Raw genomic sequence first — 18,927 nt, 5'->3', positions numbered from 1 at the left:
CTGGGTTGGGCTCTCCAATCTCTGGGGACGAGGTCTCCGAGGTGGTTAAAAAGCTCCTCGGTGGCAAGGCTCCGGGGGTGGATGAGATCCGCCCGGAGTTCCTTAAGGCTCTGGATGTTGTAGGGTTGTGTTGGCTGACACGACTCTGCAATATTGCATTGACATCGGGGGCAGTTCCCCTGGATTGGCAGACTGGGGTGGTGGTCCCCCTGTTCAAAAAGGGGGACCCGAGGATGTGCTCCAATTATAGAGGGGTCACACTCTTAAGCCTCCCTGGCAAGGTCTATTCAGGGGTCCTGGAGAGGAGAGTCCGTCGGATAGTCGAACCTCGGATTCAGGAAGAGCAGTGTGGTTTTCGTCCTGGCTGTGGAACACTGGACCAGCTCTACACCCTTGGCAGGGTCCTGGAGGGTGCATGGGAGTTCGCCCAACCAGTCTACATGTGTTTTGTGGACTTGGAGAAGGCGTTCGACCGTGTCCCTCGGGGAGCTCTGTGGGGGGTTCTCCGGGAGTATGGGGTACCGGGCCATTGATACGGGCTGTCAGGTCCCTGTATGACCGGAGTCAGAGTCTGGTCCGCATTGCCGGCAGTAAGTCGGGCTTGTTTCCGGTGAGAGTTGGACTCCGCCAGGGCTGCCCTTTGTCACCGATTCTGTTCATCACTTTAATAGACAGAATCTCTAGACCAGCCAAGGTGTTGAGGGGATCCGATTTGGTGGCCTTAGGATCTCATCTCTGCTTTTTGCAGACGATGTGGTCCTTTTGGCTTCATCAGGTCGTGATCTGCAGCTCTCGCTGGAGCGGTTCGCAGCCGAGTATGAAGCGGCCGGGATGAGGATCAGTGCCTCCAAATCCGAGGCCATGGTCTTGAGCCGGAAAAGGGTGGAGTGCCTTCTCCGGGTCAGGGGGGGTGTCCTGCCCCAAGTGGAGGAGTTCAAGTATCTCGGGACCTTGTTCACGTATGGGGGAAGAAGGGAGAGGGAAGTCTGGGCCTCCCTTCTGAAGCTGCTACCCCCGCGACCCGAACCCGGATAAGAGGAAGAAGATGGATGGATGGATGGATGGATGGATGGATGGATGGATGGAGAACTCTGTTTCAAAGCAAAAATTACCTTTTTTCAGATTACCATAATTTAATTAAATTTAGTTTATTGACATAGCACCAAATAGGAATTAATAACACTGTCAACTCAAGGCACTTTACAAAAAAATACATTTCAATCCAATCACCCATCTATTCCAATCAATCCTATTTATAAATCAATGCCTCTGATTCATTTCTGCCCATATTTAAACTCCCTTTACAGTAACATTACTGTGTCTCATCATAAGCCAGTAATCGCTTATTGGAGAGCCATCAAATATTAAAAAGTATGACCAAATATGCACAGAAACCCGTTGAAACCTCATACCTCTGAAAATGACCCTCCTCTCTCTCCGTAGTAAAAATCGCTTCAGTTCTCACATCAGCATTATTTGGTTAATTCCTTCAGAACTTCCAGGCATTTTATATTAAAATTATTTTAAATGTTTTGGAGGCCAGCCTTACCTGCCGCCAACATTTGGAGTTATAAATGCAATGTTCACTAAGAAATTTAAAAAAAACTGTTTTTGTGTCTCTCAACCAAAGATTTAATTTTTTTAATGTTTTAAATGCCAAAAGAAAATGAAGCCAATTAAAATTTCTCCTCATCTTTGTTTTTTAATTCAGTTGTCAGAATATTTAGACCTCAATATTTGAAACATGTGACATTATTATGACTGCTTTTATGACCTTCCTGAATTTAAATAATAACTATGTCTGTGATAAAAACAAACAAGCATAATTACAAGTATTTGGTTGACTGAAGGAACACAGAAACTCTGAGATAAAAATTTAAATAACACATCTCAGAGTTCGGATCAAAACTGTTTGTTTGGTTGTGATCCACAAAAAATCTAATATGCAAATGGACAAATAAAATAAAACAAAATAAATATTTAAAACTTTAAATGAGGAGTTTATTTTGTTACTCAATAATAATCTGCATTTATGTTTTTGTTAAATTAAACTTGAGGTTTTGTGTTTAGTTTGGAGCAGAACAGCAGCAGCTCAGACAGAAATTAATTATGCATTTGTATTATTTTGAGTTCATATTATTATCTGGTTCATTCTGGAGTAAACCAGAATAAACATCTGGTTCATTCCTTCTGTTTGTCAGATTAAAGCTGCGTTTGATTTGTTTTGATTTTCCTGATCTTCTAAGGTGTCTGGAGGCCCGCAGCCCTGCAGCTTCTAGATGAGCCTCTGCTGCACCTGGACAGAATAATCAGGTCATTCAGGCTCTGAGACCTGATCCACACCAGGAGGTCATGAAGCCGTTTCATTCCAGGGTTTTGTACCTGTGGCTCATCTAAAACCTGCAGGACAGAGACTGGAGGCCTGGAGTTTGACACCCCGGATCTAAGTGGAGCTGCAATCGCTGTCATGTGACCTGTGACCTCCATCATGTGACCTGTGACCCCCATCATATCTCATCATCACGCAAATCCAGATGCAACTCAACATCTGACCGCATGGGGTCGCTGTTGTCTTAGTTGTAATGTTGTAGTGTAACCTCTATTTCATATATTGAATATTTACAAACCAGCTAAATGTAAAGTTTGTCTGTAATGTAATGTAAACCAGTTTATTATTGCATTAGTAACAGGAAAAGCTGTTACTGTCAAAAGATAAAAGTTTTGATCAGAAGATCAAAACTTTTATCACATAAATTCCCCTCAGATATGGGCTGTCACTGGTAAATACACTGTCAAAAATAACAGCAGTAATTTGGGTTATTTAGCCTGTTTTAAGAGGAAAAAGTCATTTTCACTGTGAAAATATTACTTTTTCTTATTACTTATATTTATATAAATGTAAGTTTCAAACTAAATATTTAGTTAGCTAGATAAATATCTATCTTCAAACTAGCTAAGTGTCTAATTTGAAGCAAAATTTTTGGCTTACACAAAATATTTTGCTGACTGTTTTTATTTCGACACCTAAAATACTAATATTAGCTTAACTGCTATTAGGATTCTGTCACTGAATGCTAAGTTTACCCTTTATATCAAAATGAGCTGAAATGCTGACGTTAGCTTACCTGCTACCAGGGTATAAGGTACTGTGGCAGAATGCTAAGTTTAGTTTTCATGTCAAAATGAGCTAAAATGCTACTAGCTTAACTGCTACAGGGTACTTTCCTACATCTTTGCAGTCTGATGAAGCCCATGTTAGCAGAGCTTTGAGCAAAAACTGATGACCTATCAGTGGCCATTTTGGATTTGTTTAAGGTCAACATGTGAAAATGTGCTGCACTGTAAAAAAAGACAAAGAGGCTGAAATGATTTAATTTTCTCTCTTTATTACAATCCACAGATTGGATAGAAGTTTAAGCTCATTTAAATAGTTTATCTAAAGGGTACAAAAGACACAAACAAGATGACAGCAATGCAATCCAGTGCATCCAAGAGGAAACGAAATAAAACTCAAGTTATGTTCAGTGAGTCTGGACAGAGAGACCGGAGCTCCGTCTGAGCGGAGGAAAAGTCCAGATAAATCGTTCCCTGAGGTCATTTTCCTGGTTTTCTTTACTGAAACGATCCAACGGATCTGATGGGAAAAAATCCCCAAACTGACTGGATCTCCTTTCTTGTTTCACCAAGCCAGCTTGTTTTTAGCTTTTCTGAAAAACCTGACTGAAAACTTTGTTACTCAGGAGCTCAAACTAGAAAAATGATTGTGAAAATCTTTATCTAACCCTTTTCTGCAGCAGTTTGTGAAACCTGTCCAATCCGACGCGGTGAGTCCGAAGGGTTTGATCGTAAAAAGCTTCGAAATAAAAGCAGAACGTCACGGCAGGAGGTTTTGAGCAGCAGATTTAACGTTTCAGCAAAAATCTTTCACATGCGGATACAAGAACCAAACATGGCACAAATGTTCCCAAAAAAAAAAGCGTTAGTCTCTGAAACACTCAAGATGGCCGCTATGGTCGTCAAGGAAAATATATTGTGGCCCTAAGTTTGCCAAAATGTAATGCCTTTGGTATCAAATCATACATAACCCATAGAAATCATAATTATAGGTAAGTTTTTGATTTTTCAAGATGGCTGCCGTTGTCATGGAAAATACATTTTTAGTTTTGCACAAAAATCTCCAATTAGGTGAATGTCTTTAGTGTCAAATTAAAGCCTAAATATTTTCAATTTACAAATTATTTATATTTTCTTGATCTTGTGTTTCCTTTTCCTGATGGATATTTTTTTAAATGGCCGCCATGATTTTAATGGACAATATATGTTTGCACTAAAGTTGGCAGGAATTATTAGCCACTGCTAACCAGTTAAGCTATGTATGGTTCACCAGCCGCTAACTAAAGAAGAATATTTGCTAGGCTAACACTAAACTGCTCAATACGTTTAAAAAACTAGTGAAGCTAACGCTAACAGTTAAGTGGTCCATTGCTCGCTAACAGCAAAATCCTCAGTTTCTGATTCTGCTGCTTTTTATCACTTTGAAGTTTTATGGAGACACAAAGTTCCTCCAACTCGTGGAAATGAGGAACATTTTATGCCAAGTATTAGTTTTAAAAAAAAAGGCGACCATCTTGAAAAATGGCCGTCATTCATATAGAATATATAGAACATTAGCATGCTAATGCTGATGCTTGTATCCACAGTTGAAACATTTCTGACGTCCTGCTGTGATGGAGGATGGCTGCAGATCCGGTGTGACGTGGCGTAGAAAAACTTCTTGGCATTTTTTATCAGAAGAGAAAATCTGCTGTTCCTCCACATCTAATATCCAAACTAAAGGGAGTAAAATATGGTCGGGAAGAGCGACCCGCGTTTCGGGACTATTTACATCAGAAGGCACCTACAGCTGATGTGAAGGAACGACAGAACGGGAACCATTTATCCAAACTTCCTCTGCTCCGAGCCCGCAGGCTAGTCCTTCTCTGGAAGACAGCGTCTGGATGGAAAACAGTCTCTCTACAGAAAACAGAAAGTTTCCAGGCGGCGCAGTAAACAGGGGGCGCTGTGGCGAGAAGGCCTCAGGTCGAACTCCAAACGCCTTCAGTAGTTTCAGCAGGACGGACGCTACATGGACGCAGTCTGCTCTGTCCTCGTTAAGGCAACTCGTTAACCGACGGAGGGAGGACCCGCAGCGGCTGACACACACTCACACGCGCCCGTGAGTGTGTCTGAAGGTGGAGTGTGACGGCAGGAAGGGGCGTGTCTGCAGACAGGAAGTGTGTCGAAGCAGCAGATCGATCATCGGAAGCGGCTCGGCGCTCCGACTTCCAGTGTTTTCACATTTATCTTACCGTATGTACACATAAATACAGAACTCTGGATGTCCGCGTTGCCATGGATACCAGCCGGCGCCGCCTGTCCGAGGGTTTTCAGTCTCTGAGCTGAACGGCTCAGCGGCGGCGATTCCCAGCCACACGGGGGCGCTGCTCTGCGCTCAGGTGGGCTCAGGTGAGCTGAGGAGGCAGAGCTTCACTCCGCTTTCTTTATGAAGATCTGGAGGAAACAGACAGAATGAGGAACAATTACAAAATAAAACAAAACCCAGCATCACTCTTCAAAATAAAGCTTCACTTAAGGTAAAATATGGGCTCTTATTTTGTAAGAATGCTGGTACTTCCTCCCCTTCTCCCCAAATCAAACATGACTGATGTCTGTCAGCTGTGCTAACTCTGAGCAGCTAATTGGATTTGGTTCAGCCAGGTGAGTTCAGAGTGACTGAAACACTTCGGCTGTTGAACGTCATAAAACGCCTAAAATTAAATATAGACATAAAAATATTGAGTTCTTAGTCTTGATTTCAGAATTTATTGAAAAGATAAAAGTTTACAGGCTTTTTGAAGAAGTTTGATTTCTATTTCTAATAAATATGAACTATTATGTTTCCTTGAACAAGTTAACGTCTATGGCAACATAAAAAAATGTTTGTTACATTTTTCCACAAAATAAATGTCAGATAATGAGATTTTACCTCCTCAGCTCTGTTTTCAGCTCCTTTACCAGCTTTTTAGTGTGATTCTACTGAGCAAATTTACTTTCTAAATGTTAAATAGCAAAATTATCCCATGAATGGAAACGCAGTGGAGGTCGTTTTAACCTGCTGAAGGAACACTGACTGTCAGTGACCTCAATGAAAACACCCAAGTCCCTCCTGAAGGTCGAAACCAGAAACTTGAAGGTCAAAACCAGAAACCTAAAGGTCGAAACCAGAAACTTGAAGGTCAAAACCAGAATCCTGAAGGTCAAAACCAGGATCCTGAAGGTCAAAACCAGGATCCTGAAGGTCAAAACCAGAATCCTGAAGGTCAAAACCAGAAACCTGAAGGTCAAAACCAGGAACCTGAAGGTCAAAACCAGGAACCTGAAGGTCAAAACCAGAAACCTGAAGGTCAAAACCAGAAACCTGAAGGTCAAAACCAGGATCCTGAAGGTCAAAACCAGGATCCTGAAGGTCAAAACCAGAAACCTGAAGGTCAAAACCAGGAACCTGAAGGTCAAAACCAGGAACCTGAAGGTCAGCAGCGCTGCCTCACCTCGCTGAGGATCACCCAGACAGGTGAGTCTGTCGTCACGGTGAGGCGCATGGCCTCCAGGGGCCCAAAGGTCGGGTCGACCTCTCCCTCTGCGATCCCGTTCTGGAAGGATCCTGGAGACAGAAGCAGCAGCGTTAACAAAGGAACTGGAGAAGCAAAATAATCTGCAGCAGGCTCACCATCACAACTACACTTGGAATCAGCAAAATCAGCAACATTTTACACTCAAAAACCTTTTTACTGCTAAATCACTAAATAAATGAGCTGAAGATCAGGAATATTTATAGATTTAATCTGATATTTATAGATTTTAATCTGTTCTTCAACCATCAGATTGGAGCAAAGTATTATTCTATCCATTTAGTTTCCTTAGAAATGTGGACGCTAACATTAGTGTTAGCTGCTATATGTTAGCATTCAGATGCTATTTTAGCCTAGCTTAGCTTCTTATAGGCTAACTGCTTTTAGCACAACTTGAAAATATCAGCAGTCTTTTCCAGCGTCCAATCAGATCGTTTGAAGCAGAAATTAACTGCTTCCATTGCTGTGCGTTGGATTTACGGTCGTACCAGAAACAAATGAAAGGTTCCACGTTGGAACTCCAGTCTGTAGAAACTATGAATCAGTGAACGTTTCTGAATCAGTGAACGTTTCTGAATCGTTACCCTCGTAAAATAAAAGTCTTCAAGTCCAGATGGAGCCAAACTCCGTCTTCCTGCTCAGACTGAAAGGTTGATGCAGTGCATTGTGGGATTAATAGTTCTGGTAGTAGTCTCCTGATCAGCAGAACCGGGCTGTTACCGACCGACCCGGTTCTGAAGGATTCGTCTGTTTGGCTCAGGTTGTGCTGAATAAACCCTGAGAAGCCGAACGTCTCGATGTTTTATCTGCGGTGAGCGGCTGAGGTATTTAAGAGCTGCAGCTTCCAGAGCAGATTATCGAGGTTATCACAGATTACCAGGAGCTGCTCCTGTAATCCCAGCTGGATTTCTGTTCAGGATCCGTTTCAGCTGCTTTCACCTCAGTGCAGCGATAATCCGCCGGGATTATCGCTGCACTGTGATGCTTTCAGGTACAGCCGTAATCCCTGTAAACAGCAGCGTTTGTTCCTGTTCAGCAGATTATTCAGCCTGCAGTGGCTGGATGTCAGCTGGATGCTCAGAGGTCCCTGGTGACGCCGACCCGATCCAACCCGACCCGGTCTGATCCGGTCCGGACAGAAAACTGAAGGAAGTATTGAAGCGGTTCATTAAGTAATTTGAACATAAAATATTTTCTCTGACTCTGATTTGCTCAAACGGCGACACGTCAACCTGCCAGGAGGTTTTGCTACTTATTTAAACGAGAAGATATTTTGGTTTTAATGAGACGAAGATAAATCTCTTACACAGAAACATCTGCGTTTAGAAGAAGCTAACTGGCTAACCAGCTAACCAGCTAGCTTCTTCATCCTCTCATTTTCTCTTTGAACCAGAAACTTCCCGATCCTGGAGTTTTTTTCTGTTCATTTGCTCCAGGCAGCCATCTTCTGCAAACAGTCTTGCGGTGCAAACTCAGAACCGCTCTTACTCAGAAATGTAGCAGAACCGGGACTGAAGGCTCACCGATCCGGATGAATCCGTCCTCGGTCCGGTGGTACTTCGGCTTCTTCTCCCTCCCGTCCGTCAGCGCCTCCTTCTCAGCCTGAATATTCTGGGAAACACAAAAACAAGCAGAAATTATTTTATTCAGATCCATGTCCATGTTTTGGTCCATGGGCGTAGGTTTGGGTATGGACGGTCGTGACATGTCCCGACCAATATTCAAGGGATATAAAATAGTCCCGACCAATTTTTGCCATATTAATAAAAAAAAAAACATATGTATTTTTTAACAAAAACAAAATAAATAAACGAAAATCTCCATTGATTAGTTTAATATTTCAATATACTACACAGTGGTAGCATTCATTTTAAAATTCGCTGTTATGAACTATGACGACCCGCTATTGGCTCACAGGACGTGGATCTACGTTCTTTGATTGGCTGCACCAGGCGGCGGCCAGCTGGCCACACGCGGAACGGAAGCTTGGTCCATGGTGCTGACAGTGAACGGGTCTCCTTCTGAGTTTGACTTTTATTATGAGTCTCCATGTCGCCACCAAAAAAGAAAAGGACGACAGACATTAGAAGTTATTTTGCTACCTCGGCTGTAAGTACAGTGAGGGGACCCATAAGTTAGATATCTATCACGCAATAATATCTCAACAACTGGATCTTTTTCCTGAAGTGCAAGAAGTCATTTTTTGTTCTTATCTGCAATTGTGTTTGTTGTATAATCAGTAGATCCAGAGGATATTTCTTTTGATCTTACTTGTAATGTTTGCTGAATTTTGAAAAGGAAAAAGGAAAATGTTCTTGAACTGATCTGCTGAGTGTGACTGTATCTGGTTGTATACACAAGATGCATGATAAAGTTATGGTTATGGTTGGGGGGAGGGGGTTATTAAGCCAATGTTGTGCCCCCCCCACGGGGGGGGCAGTAAGTTATAAGGTCCCACCAAAACTTAGACCAAACCTACGCCCTTGTTTTGGTCCAAACCTCGTTTTTCTTTGGGTCTCATGTTTCTAAACTCCGAGGTTTCATCTGACATTTCAGATTTCAGAGGAATGAATCTGATCTGGTTTGACTTTCTGGACTCACATCAAACGGCAGAACCTCCACTGACGTGTTGAACAGTTTGTCTCCTGGATGCTCGATGTTTCCGCTCCGGAAGAAGAACCTAAAAACAACAGAAACTTTAACTCCAGACAGGAAGTCCCTCCCCCGCGCCGCGCCGTACGGACCTCTCGATGCGGACGGGCGTGAAGAAGCGGATCCTGATGAAGTCGCCAGCCACGGGCGTGAAGGCCCAGAAGAAGTCCTCTCCGGCGTAGGCCTTCTCCAGGGTGAAGTGCTGGTAGGTCTTCAGGCTGGTGGTCACCTCCGCCTGCGGGTTGGCGTGACCCTTATGCAGCGTCTGCTTCCCAAAGTCCTTGTCCTGGAGAAGAAGCAGGACGATAAAAACGATCGCATTCATTCGCATGATTTTCCCATAAAGCTGCAGAGTTACAACTCATTCATGAATGGATGAAAGGGTTCATCCATTCATCGGCGAGGACAATCAATGTCCAATCGTTCGGCTCCGACCGCAGCCGCCGCGTTAACACTGTTTGGCTCCAACACGGAACCGCGATTGATCATCCATCAAACTTTGTTATTTTGTGGAAACGTTATGAATCGTTCCAGCAGTGGATTCATATGAACAAATTATTTATTTTCTCATTTATTTTTATTTTTATTTTTGCTGTGAGAAAAGTAATCAACCCTCTGAACCCAGGAACTCGTCGTCCATCAGCTGTTTCTGAGGCGTTTTAGCAACACATTCAGGCTTCTCCAGCTGAATTAGGTCCAGACTTGGACTAGGCCACTCCACATCCGTCAGTCTGTCTGCTGCAGAAGAGACAGCTGAAGGTCGCAGCAGGAAATGATCCTGATTCCAGATTTCTGTGCGCAGGGAGAGACAGTACCTTCAGCTTCTGGATCTTCCCGGCCAGAGACGAGTGTGTGCCGACGTGCTGGAAGAGCGATGGCTTGAATCGGATCCTCAGGTTGGCTTTCTGCCGGTCGCAGTGTTTCTGACGGAGACAACAGGCAACATGGCTGATCCCGGCACAAACGTCTTCAGGGTTTCTATTCATTCTTGGAAAATGATCGATTCAAGAAGAAAAGGAGAGAAAGCTGCGGCTTTGGACTTACTGCGTCCTTCTCCGGGTTGCACACTTTGACCCACATGATGTGGTCGAGCAGCCAGTCGATGGGCTTGTCCTTATAGAACATCAGCATGAACTCCACGATGAGCGACAGATCCAGAGACTTGAACATTTTACCTGCATGGAGACAGAAACACCTGAACTGAGAGACAATCAGCTGCCACTAAAAACAACAAAGTTACTTAACACATCTGCAGCAGAAATGTAATGTTTCTGCATAGTGAGCGTTAGCTCAAACTACAGCGCACTGTGCATTACTTTACACCAACTTTGTCTCTATTTTGTTTCTATAATGGGACAAATTTTTACCTTGTGGAGGATAAAACTGAAAATCTCAATCATTATTTGTGAACTTTAGCATGTTAAGCTAACATTAGCTCAGCATGCTAATGTCACTAAGTCTGAAAATCACAATATTTAAACATAGATAATGGAAATAGATTCTACGGAGGCCCTAAAGGGACACTGAGTGAAAAAATAATAAACTTTTTCATGTGGACCAGATACTGGGAATGAAAAAGTTCATTTTTAATTGTTTTTTTTCCTTTAGGGGCTCAGTAGGAATCAGGGTGTGATATGGTTGTTGATTTATTGATCAACAACCTGGGAGCTGACCGACGATCGGTCAGCTCCCAGGATTCTTCGGTAATTCAAGCAGAGGAAAGCCCTCAAAACTGAAGCACTCATAGACTGAGGCACAATGAGCAAGTAGGACAAAAGGTGGTCAATGAAAGCCAGTTGACAAGTAAAGAGACTTTGAAGTATGTTAAGTAATTTCATGTCATGTATGTATTGCGTTCGTACAAAGTAATCCATTTATTAGGCCCGAGCAGCAAAGCGCTGCGAAGGCCTATTGTATCTGTACTGTTTATTATTATTTTTCTTCCCTACAAATGAATCGCCCTTTTGGGGGCTTTATCATATTCAAAAACTCACCAAACTTGGCGGACGCATACAGCGACGCTCAAATTTACGTATTTTAAGGTCGTCGCAAAAATTGCAAAAAAAATTGCTCAACGGCGGCAACTAGCAATTTTCAACAGACCCATTGCTATTCACTTACTTCATCGTAGAGACTTGAAATTCGGTACAGTTGTAGAGCGCACTAAGACGCTCAGAATTTACAAGTAATGTCATAGTGCAACTATCACAGGAAGTCGGCCATTTTGTATTGAAGGTCCATTTTTTACCTCGAGTTTGACGTTTACAGCCTTCGTATTTGATCGAACTCCTCCTAGGGATTTCGATTGATCGGCTTCAAACTCGGTCAGTCTGATCATAAGGCATGTCTGATTTAAAGTTATCAAATTGGTGAGTTTTGGAGCATGTTGAAGGGGGGTTAGCAGGGGTCAAAGTTCACCTACACGCCATGAAACAGAAAACTCTTATATTTCCTATACAAAAACACATAGAGGGACCAAACTTTCAGTGATTGGTCGTCATCGGGTGTCCTAAGATACCCTGTGGTGAAATTTTTTTTTTACGTAGGCCACGCCCCCTGAGAGCAGGAAGTGTAATGTTTTACTGTGAACGGTCGCTATCTTAGCCCTTTGACCTAATCAACATGAAACTGTGTCCAGAGACAGAAGACATGTTGGTGTGTTGTGGATTCCAACCCCGACCGGCTGCGATGAAGCAGGTGGGCGTGGCGGCGTTGCGAACGCCATCGAATTTCGTTTGGCTCTAAATTCCACAGTTTCGGGGTGAGCTGCTCCAAACTCACTAGGATGGATCCTTATCCATCCCCGAACAGGAATCCATAGCGATATTTGGTGGGCGTGGCCTAATTTTTCTATAGCGACCCCTAGAGTATTTTAAATGAACAGCCCCAAGCCATGCTTAAACCTAGAATTACGAAACTTGGTACACATGTGTATCTTGTCAGGACGTACAAAAAAGTCTCTTAGAGCCATGCTCTAAACCCAACAGGAAGTCGGCCATTTTGTATTGAAGGTCCATTTTGGACCTCGAGTTTGACGTTTACAGCCTTTGCATTTGATCGAACTCCTCCTAGGGATTTCGATTGATCGACTTCAAACTCGGTCAGTCTGATCATAAGGCATGTCTGATTTAAAGTTATCAAATTGGTGACTGTATGAGCTTGCTGAAGGGGGGTTACCAGGGGTCAAAGTTCACCTACTCGCCATGAAACACGAAACTCTTATATTTCCTATACAAAAACACATAGAGGGACCAAACTTTCTGGGATTGATCGTTATCGGGTTACCTAAAATACCCTGTGGTGAAATTATTTTTTTACGTAGGCCACGCCCCCTGAGAACAGGAAGTGTCATGTTTTACTGTGAACGGTCGTTATCTTAGCCCTTTGACCTAATCAACATGAAACTGTGTCCAGAGACAGAAGACATGTTGGTGTGTTGAGGATTCCAACCCCGGCCGGCTTTGACATAGCAGGTGGGCGTGGCGGCGTGGCGAAGTGACCTGTAACGCCGTTGCCATACGTTTGGCTCTGAATTCCACAATTTCGGGCCCAGCTGCTCCAAACTCAGTAGGATGGATCCTTATGCACCCACCGACAGGAATTCATAACAAAATTTGGTGGGCGTGGCCTAATTTCTCTATAGCGACCCCTAGAGTATTTTAAATGAACAGCCCCAAGCCATGCTTTATCCTAGAATTACGAAACTTGGTACATATGTGTATCTTGTCGGGACGTACAAAAAAGTCTCTTAGAGCCATGCTCTAAACCCAACAGGAAGTCGGCCATTTTAGATTGAAGTTCATTTGACCTCGATTTTGACATTTAGAGCCTTCGTATTTGATCGAATTCCTGCTAGGGATTTCGATTGATCGGCTTCAAACTCGGTCAGTCTGATCATAAGGCATGTCTGATTTAAAGTTATCAATATGGTGAGTTTTGGAGCATGTTGAAGCGGGGTTAGCAGGGCTCAAAGTTCCCCTGTGATCGACTGTGTAATATGTAATTACAAAGGGGATCCTTTATCATTCCGTAGTGCAATGCTGCCCTCTGGTGTCGAATTACTGAAATTACTGAAATAGTTTCATTATTTCAGTAATTCGACACCAGAGGGCAGCATTGCCCTACGGAAAGACAGAGTTCAATTTTGTAATGTAGGAAAAAATTAAAAATTTGTAATTCTACTGTGAACGGTCGATAGCTTCTGCACCAAACTTTGCACGAGTGACCCTGGCGGGACCCTGACGACCCTATGTCATCATATTATGACGTCATCTAAGCCCCGCCCCCTCAGAACCGGAAGTGCCGTTTTTTTCCTTGGAAAGCTCTGTTTATGGCTCTCTTGACCTAATCAAGGTGATTCGGATGATAAACTCTGTCAATGCTCGCTGCTGGCTGAACCGTGTGGGCGTGGCCAAATGGCGAATATCAGTCCCTCGCCATATGCATACGTTTGGCTCTAATTCACGCATGGATCATCCGATTGGCACCAAACTGGATATGTATGATCTTTGTTCACCTCTAAAGAGCCCGACGGGTTTGAGATGTAATTTGACTCCACTGCGCCCCCTAAGGTAATACATCGGCCGTATCTCCTCGACGCATGGACCGATCTGCACCAGATTTTTTGACAGTCGTCGGGGAGCGCCGCCGAACGCATTCACGCGTGTCGCCCGGTGGACGGGCGGAGAAAATGCGCGACAGCTACTGCGGGGCCGGAGCGGCGCTTGCTGCGAGGGCCGCCCGAGGCTGCTTGCAGCTTTAATTAGGCCCGAGCAGCAAAGCGCTGCGAAGGCCTATTGTATCTGTACTGTTTATTATTATTATTACGATTCTTCCCACCTCTTCGTGTGCCTTTTTGGGGGCTTTATCATATTCAAAAACTCACCAAACTTGGCGGTGGCGACTAGAAAATTTAAAAATTTTGAATTTTAAGGTTGTCGCAAAAATCGCAAAAAAAATTGCTGAACGGCGGCAACTAGCAATTTTCTGTTGACACAATGGTATGAACGTACTTCATCGTAGAGACATGAAATTTGGTACACTTGTAGAGCTCACCAAAAGACTCAGAACTTACATTGAATGTTATAAGCCAACTATCACAGAAAGTCGGCCATTTTGTATTGAACGTCCATTTTTTACCTCGAGTTTGACGTTTACAGCCTTCGTATTTGATCGAACTCCTCCTAGGGATTTCGATTGATCGACTTCAAACTCGGTCAGTCTGATCATAAGGCATGTTTGATTTAAAGTTATCAAATTGGTGAGTTTTGGAGCATGCTGAAGGGGGGTTAGCAGGGGTCAAAGTTCACCTACTCGCCATGAAACACGAAACTCTTATATTTCCTATATAAAAACACATAGAGGGACCAAACTTTCACTGATTGATCGTCATCGGGTGTCCTAAAATACCCTGTGGTGAAATGATGACATCACTTAGGCCACGCCCCCTGAGAACAGGAAGTGTCATGTTTTACTGTGAACGGTCGCTATCTTAGCCCTTTGACCTCATCAACATGAAACTGTGTCCAGAGACAGAAGACATGTTGGTGTGTTGAGGATTCCAACCCCGACCGGCTTTGACATAGCAGGTGGGCGTGGCGGCGTGGCGAAGTGACCTGTAACGCCGTTGCCATACGTTTGGCTCTGAATTCCACAATTTCGGGCCCAGCTGCTCCAAACTCACTAGGATGGATCCTTATCCACCCACCGACAGGAATTCATAACAAAATTTGGTGGGCGTGGCCTAATTTCTCTATAGCGACCCCTAGAGTATTTTAAATGAACAGCCCCAAGCCATGCTTTATCCTAGAATTACGAAACTTGGTACATATGTGTATCTTGTCGGGACGTACAAAAAAGTCTCTTAGAGCCATGCTCTAAACCCAACAGGAAGTCGGCCATTTTGTATTGAAGGTCCATTGTGGACCTCGAGTTTGACGTTTACAGCCTTTGCATTTGATCGAACTCCTCCTAGGGATTTCGGTTGATCGGCTTCAAACTCGGTCAGTCTGATCATAAGGCATGTCTGATTTAAAGTTATCAAATTGGTGACTGTATGAGCTTGCTGAAGGGGGGTTACCAGGGGTCAAAGTTCACCTACTCGCCATGAAACACCAAACTCTTATATATCCTGCACAGAAACTCACAGAGACACCAAACTTTCAGTTATTGATCATCAATAGGTGTCCTAAAATACCCTGTGGTGAAATTATGACATCGCTTAGGCGACGCCCCCTGAGAACAGGAAGTGTCATGTTTTACTGTGAACGGTCGCTATCTTAGCCCTTTGACCTAATCAACATGAAACTGTGTGCAGAGACAGAAGACATGTTGGTGTGTTGTGGATTCAAGCCCTGACCGGCTGCGATGAAGCAGCTGTGTGCGGCGGCATGGCGAAGTGACCTGTAACGCCGATGCCATACGTTTGCTTCTAGATTCCACATGTTTCGACCGAGCTGCACTAAACTTGGCTTGAGTGATGCTGGTGTGATACCTGAAAATTCTATGTCATCAGATTATGACGTCATCTAAGCCCCGCCCCCTCAGAACAGGAAGTGCTATTTTTTTCCTTGGAAACATTCATCTATGGCTCTCTTGACCTAATCAAGGTGATTCTGTGTTGGATGACAGATAGGAAGTTGGTCTCGCTTGCTTTAAAGTCCCAACAGTTTTCAATGGCGGCAACGCCGTTCGTATACGTTTGCCTCTACCTTCCACATATTTTGACCGAGCTGCATCAAACTTGGCCTGAGTGATCCTGGAGGCTTGCCCGTCAATCCTACGTCATCACATTATGACGTCATCTAAGCCCCGCCCCCTCGGAACCGGAAGTGCCGTTTTTTTCCTTGGAAAGCTCTGTTTATGGCTCTCTTGACCTAATCAAGGTGATTCTGTGTTGGATGACAGATAGGACGTTGGTCTCGCTTGCTTTAAAGTGCCAAGAGTTTTCAATGGCGGCAACGCCGTTCGTATACGTTTGCCTCTACATTCCACATATTTTGACCGAGCCGCATCAAACTTGGCCTGAGTGATCCTGGTGGGAGGCCCGTCGATCCTACGTCATCATATTATGACGTCATCTAAGCCCCGCCCCCTCGGAACAGGAAGTGCCGTTTTTTTCCTTGGAAAGCTCGCCCTAAACCATGCGAGAGCTCCTGCGGTGGCCGGAACCCCCGCGGTGGCCAATAGGCCGGAGCGGCGCTTGCTGCGAGGGCCGCCCGAGGCTGCTTGCAGCTTTAATTATTATTCTGCCCCCCTCTTCGTGGGCCTTTTTGGGGGCTTTATCATATTCAAAAACTCACCAAACTTGGCGGTCGCGTCTAGGCGGTTTAAAAATTTTGAATTTTAAGGTCGCCGCAAAAATCGCAAAAAAATTGCTCAACGGCAGCAACTAGCAATTTTCAAAAGACCCATTGCTATTCACTTACTTCATCGTAGAGACTTGAAATTCGGTACAGTTGTAGAGCTCACTAAGACGCTCAGAATTTACAAGTAATGTCATAGTGCAAGTATCGCAGGAAGTCGGCCATGTTGGATTGAAGGTCCATTTCGGACCCTGATTTGGCCGTTTACAGCCTTCGTATTTGATCGAACTCCTCCTAGGGATTTCGATTGATCGGCTTCAAACTCGGTCAGTCTGATCATAAGGCATGTCTGATTTAAAGTTATCAAATTGGTGAGTTTTGGAGCATGTTGAAGGGGGGTTACCAGGGGTCAAAGTTCACCTACACGCCATGAAACAAAAACCTCTTATATTTCCTATAAAAAAACACATAGAGGGACCAAACTTTCAGTGATTGATCGTCATCGGGTGTCCTATAATACCCTGCAGTGAAAATTTTTTTTTACGTAGGCCACGCCCCCTGAGAGCAGGAAGTGTAATGTTTTACTGTGAACGGTCGCTATCTTAGCCCTTTGACCTAATCAACATGAAACTGTGTCCAGAGACAGAAGACATGTTGGTGTGTTGTGGACTCCAACCCCGACCGGCTGCGATGAAGCAGGTGGGCGTGGCGGCGTTGCGAACGCCATCGAATTTCGTTTGGCTCTGAATTCCACAGTTTCGGGGAGAGCTGCTCCAAACTCACTAGGATGGATCCTTATACACCCGCCAACAGGAATCCATAGCGAAATTTGGTGGGCGTGGCCTAATTTCTCTACATCTCCCCCTAGAATATTTTAAAAAATCAGCCCCAAGCCATGCTTTATCCTAGAATTACGAAACTTGGTACACATGTGTATCTTGTCAGGACGTACAAAAAAGTCTCTTGGAGCCATGCTCTAAACCCAACAGGAAGTCGGCCATTTTGTATTGAAGGTCCATTTTGGACCTCGAGTTTGACGTTTACAGCCTTTGCATTTGATCGAACTCCTCCTAGGGATTTCGATTGATCGGCTTCAAACTCGGTCAGTCTGATCATAAGGCATGTCTGATTTAAAGTTATCAAATTGGTGACTGTATGAGCTTGCTGAAGGGGGGTTACCAGGGGTCAAAGTTCAGCTACTCGCCATGAAACACGAAACTCTTATATTTCCTATACAAAAACACAGAGAGGGACCAAACTTTCATTGATTGATCGTCATCGGGTGTCCTAAAATACCCTGTGGTGAAATTATTTTTTTAAGTAGGCCACGCCCCCTGAGAACAGGAAGTGTCATGTTTTACTGTGAACGGTCGCTATCTTAGCCCTTTGACCTAATCAACATGAAACTGTGTCCAGAGACAGAAGACATGTTGGTGTGTTGTGGATCCAAGCCCTGACCGGCTGCGATGAAGCAGCTGGGTGTGGCGGCGTGGCGAAGTGACCTGTAACGCCGATGCCATACGTTTGCTTCTAGATTCCACATGTTTCGACCGAGCTGCACCAAACTTGGCCTGACTCATCCTGGTCTGATGCCTGACAATGCTTTGTCATCATATTATGACGTCATCTAAGCCCCGCCCCCTCAGAATGAATTAGAGAGATCTTCTGTGTAATTACATAATAAACAGTCCATGTTCGTTGTTTGTAGGGCAATGCTGCCCTCTGCTGCCCACTGAAATAGTTTCATTATTTCAGTAATTCGACACCAGAGGGCAGCATTGCCCTACGGAATGAAAGTTCAATGTTGTAATGGAGGAAAAAATTAAATAATTAGTAATTCTAACACAAAAACTCACAGAGACACCAAACGTTCAGTGATTGATCATAATCGAGTGTCCAATAATATCCAATGGTCAAATGATGACATCACTTAGGCCCCGCCCCCTCGGAACAGGAAGTGCTATTTTTTTACTTGGAATGCTCTGTTTATGGCTCTCTTGACCTAATCAAGATGATTCGGATGATAAACTCTGTCAATGCTCGCTGCTGGCTGAACCGTGTGGGCGTGGCCAAATGGCGAATATCAGTCCCTCGCCATATACATACGTTTGGCTCTTATTCAGGCATAGATCATCCGATTGGCGCCAAACTGGATATGTATGACCTTTGTTCACCTCTAAAGAGCCCGACGGGTTTGAAATGTAATTTGGCTCCACTGCGCCCCCTAAGTTAATACATGGGCCGTATCTCCTCGACGCATCGACCGATCTGCACCAGATTTTTTGACAGTCGTCGGGGAGCGC

At 44.1% G+C, this 18,927-nt stretch overlaps 1 protein-coding gene across 2 annotated transcripts in view; it reads right to left on the bottom strand.

The window, feature by feature from the left end:
- Positions 1-3,366: 3,366 nt before the first annotated feature.
- mgat4b (mannosyl (alpha-1,3-)-glycoprotein beta-1,4-N-acetylglucosaminyltransferase, isozyme B) overlaps positions 3,367-18,927 on the bottom strand; it is a 74,123-nt gene continuing 58,562 nt past the window's right edge. Inside the window, exons 9-16 of one of the 2 annotated variants that reach the window (XR_002752284.1) lie at positions 10,365-10,495; positions 10,136-10,243; positions 9,413-9,606; positions 9,270-9,348; positions 8,192-8,279; positions 6,588-6,700; positions 5,349-5,550; positions 3,367-5,260 (exon numbers count right to left, since the gene is read on the bottom strand). Coding sequence is in view for 1 of the 2 variants with exons in the window: in XM_023328579.1 (XP_023184347.1) it covers positions 5,527-5,550; positions 6,588-6,700; positions 8,192-8,279; positions 9,270-9,348; positions 9,413-9,606; positions 10,136-10,243; positions 10,365-10,495 (737 nt within the window). In the remaining variant the exon portion in view is untranslated. Of the gene's footprint in view, positions 5,551-6,587; positions 6,701-8,191; positions 8,280-9,269; positions 9,349-9,412; positions 9,607-10,135; positions 10,244-10,364; positions 10,496-18,927 lie in introns of both variants that reach the window. The other variant, XM_023328579.1, reaches the window with a different exon arrangement.

The sequence above is a fragment of the Xiphophorus maculatus genome, chromosome 23, assembly GCF_002775205.1.
Source record: "Xiphophorus maculatus strain JP 163 A chromosome 23, X_maculatus-5.0-male, whole genome shotgun sequence".
NCBI lineage: Eukaryota > Metazoa > Chordata > Actinopteri > Cyprinodontiformes > Poeciliidae > Xiphophorus > Xiphophorus maculatus.
The sequence above is the reverse complement of the archived record's forward strand: the minus strand, read 5'-3'. Positions and strand labels throughout refer to the sequence as shown.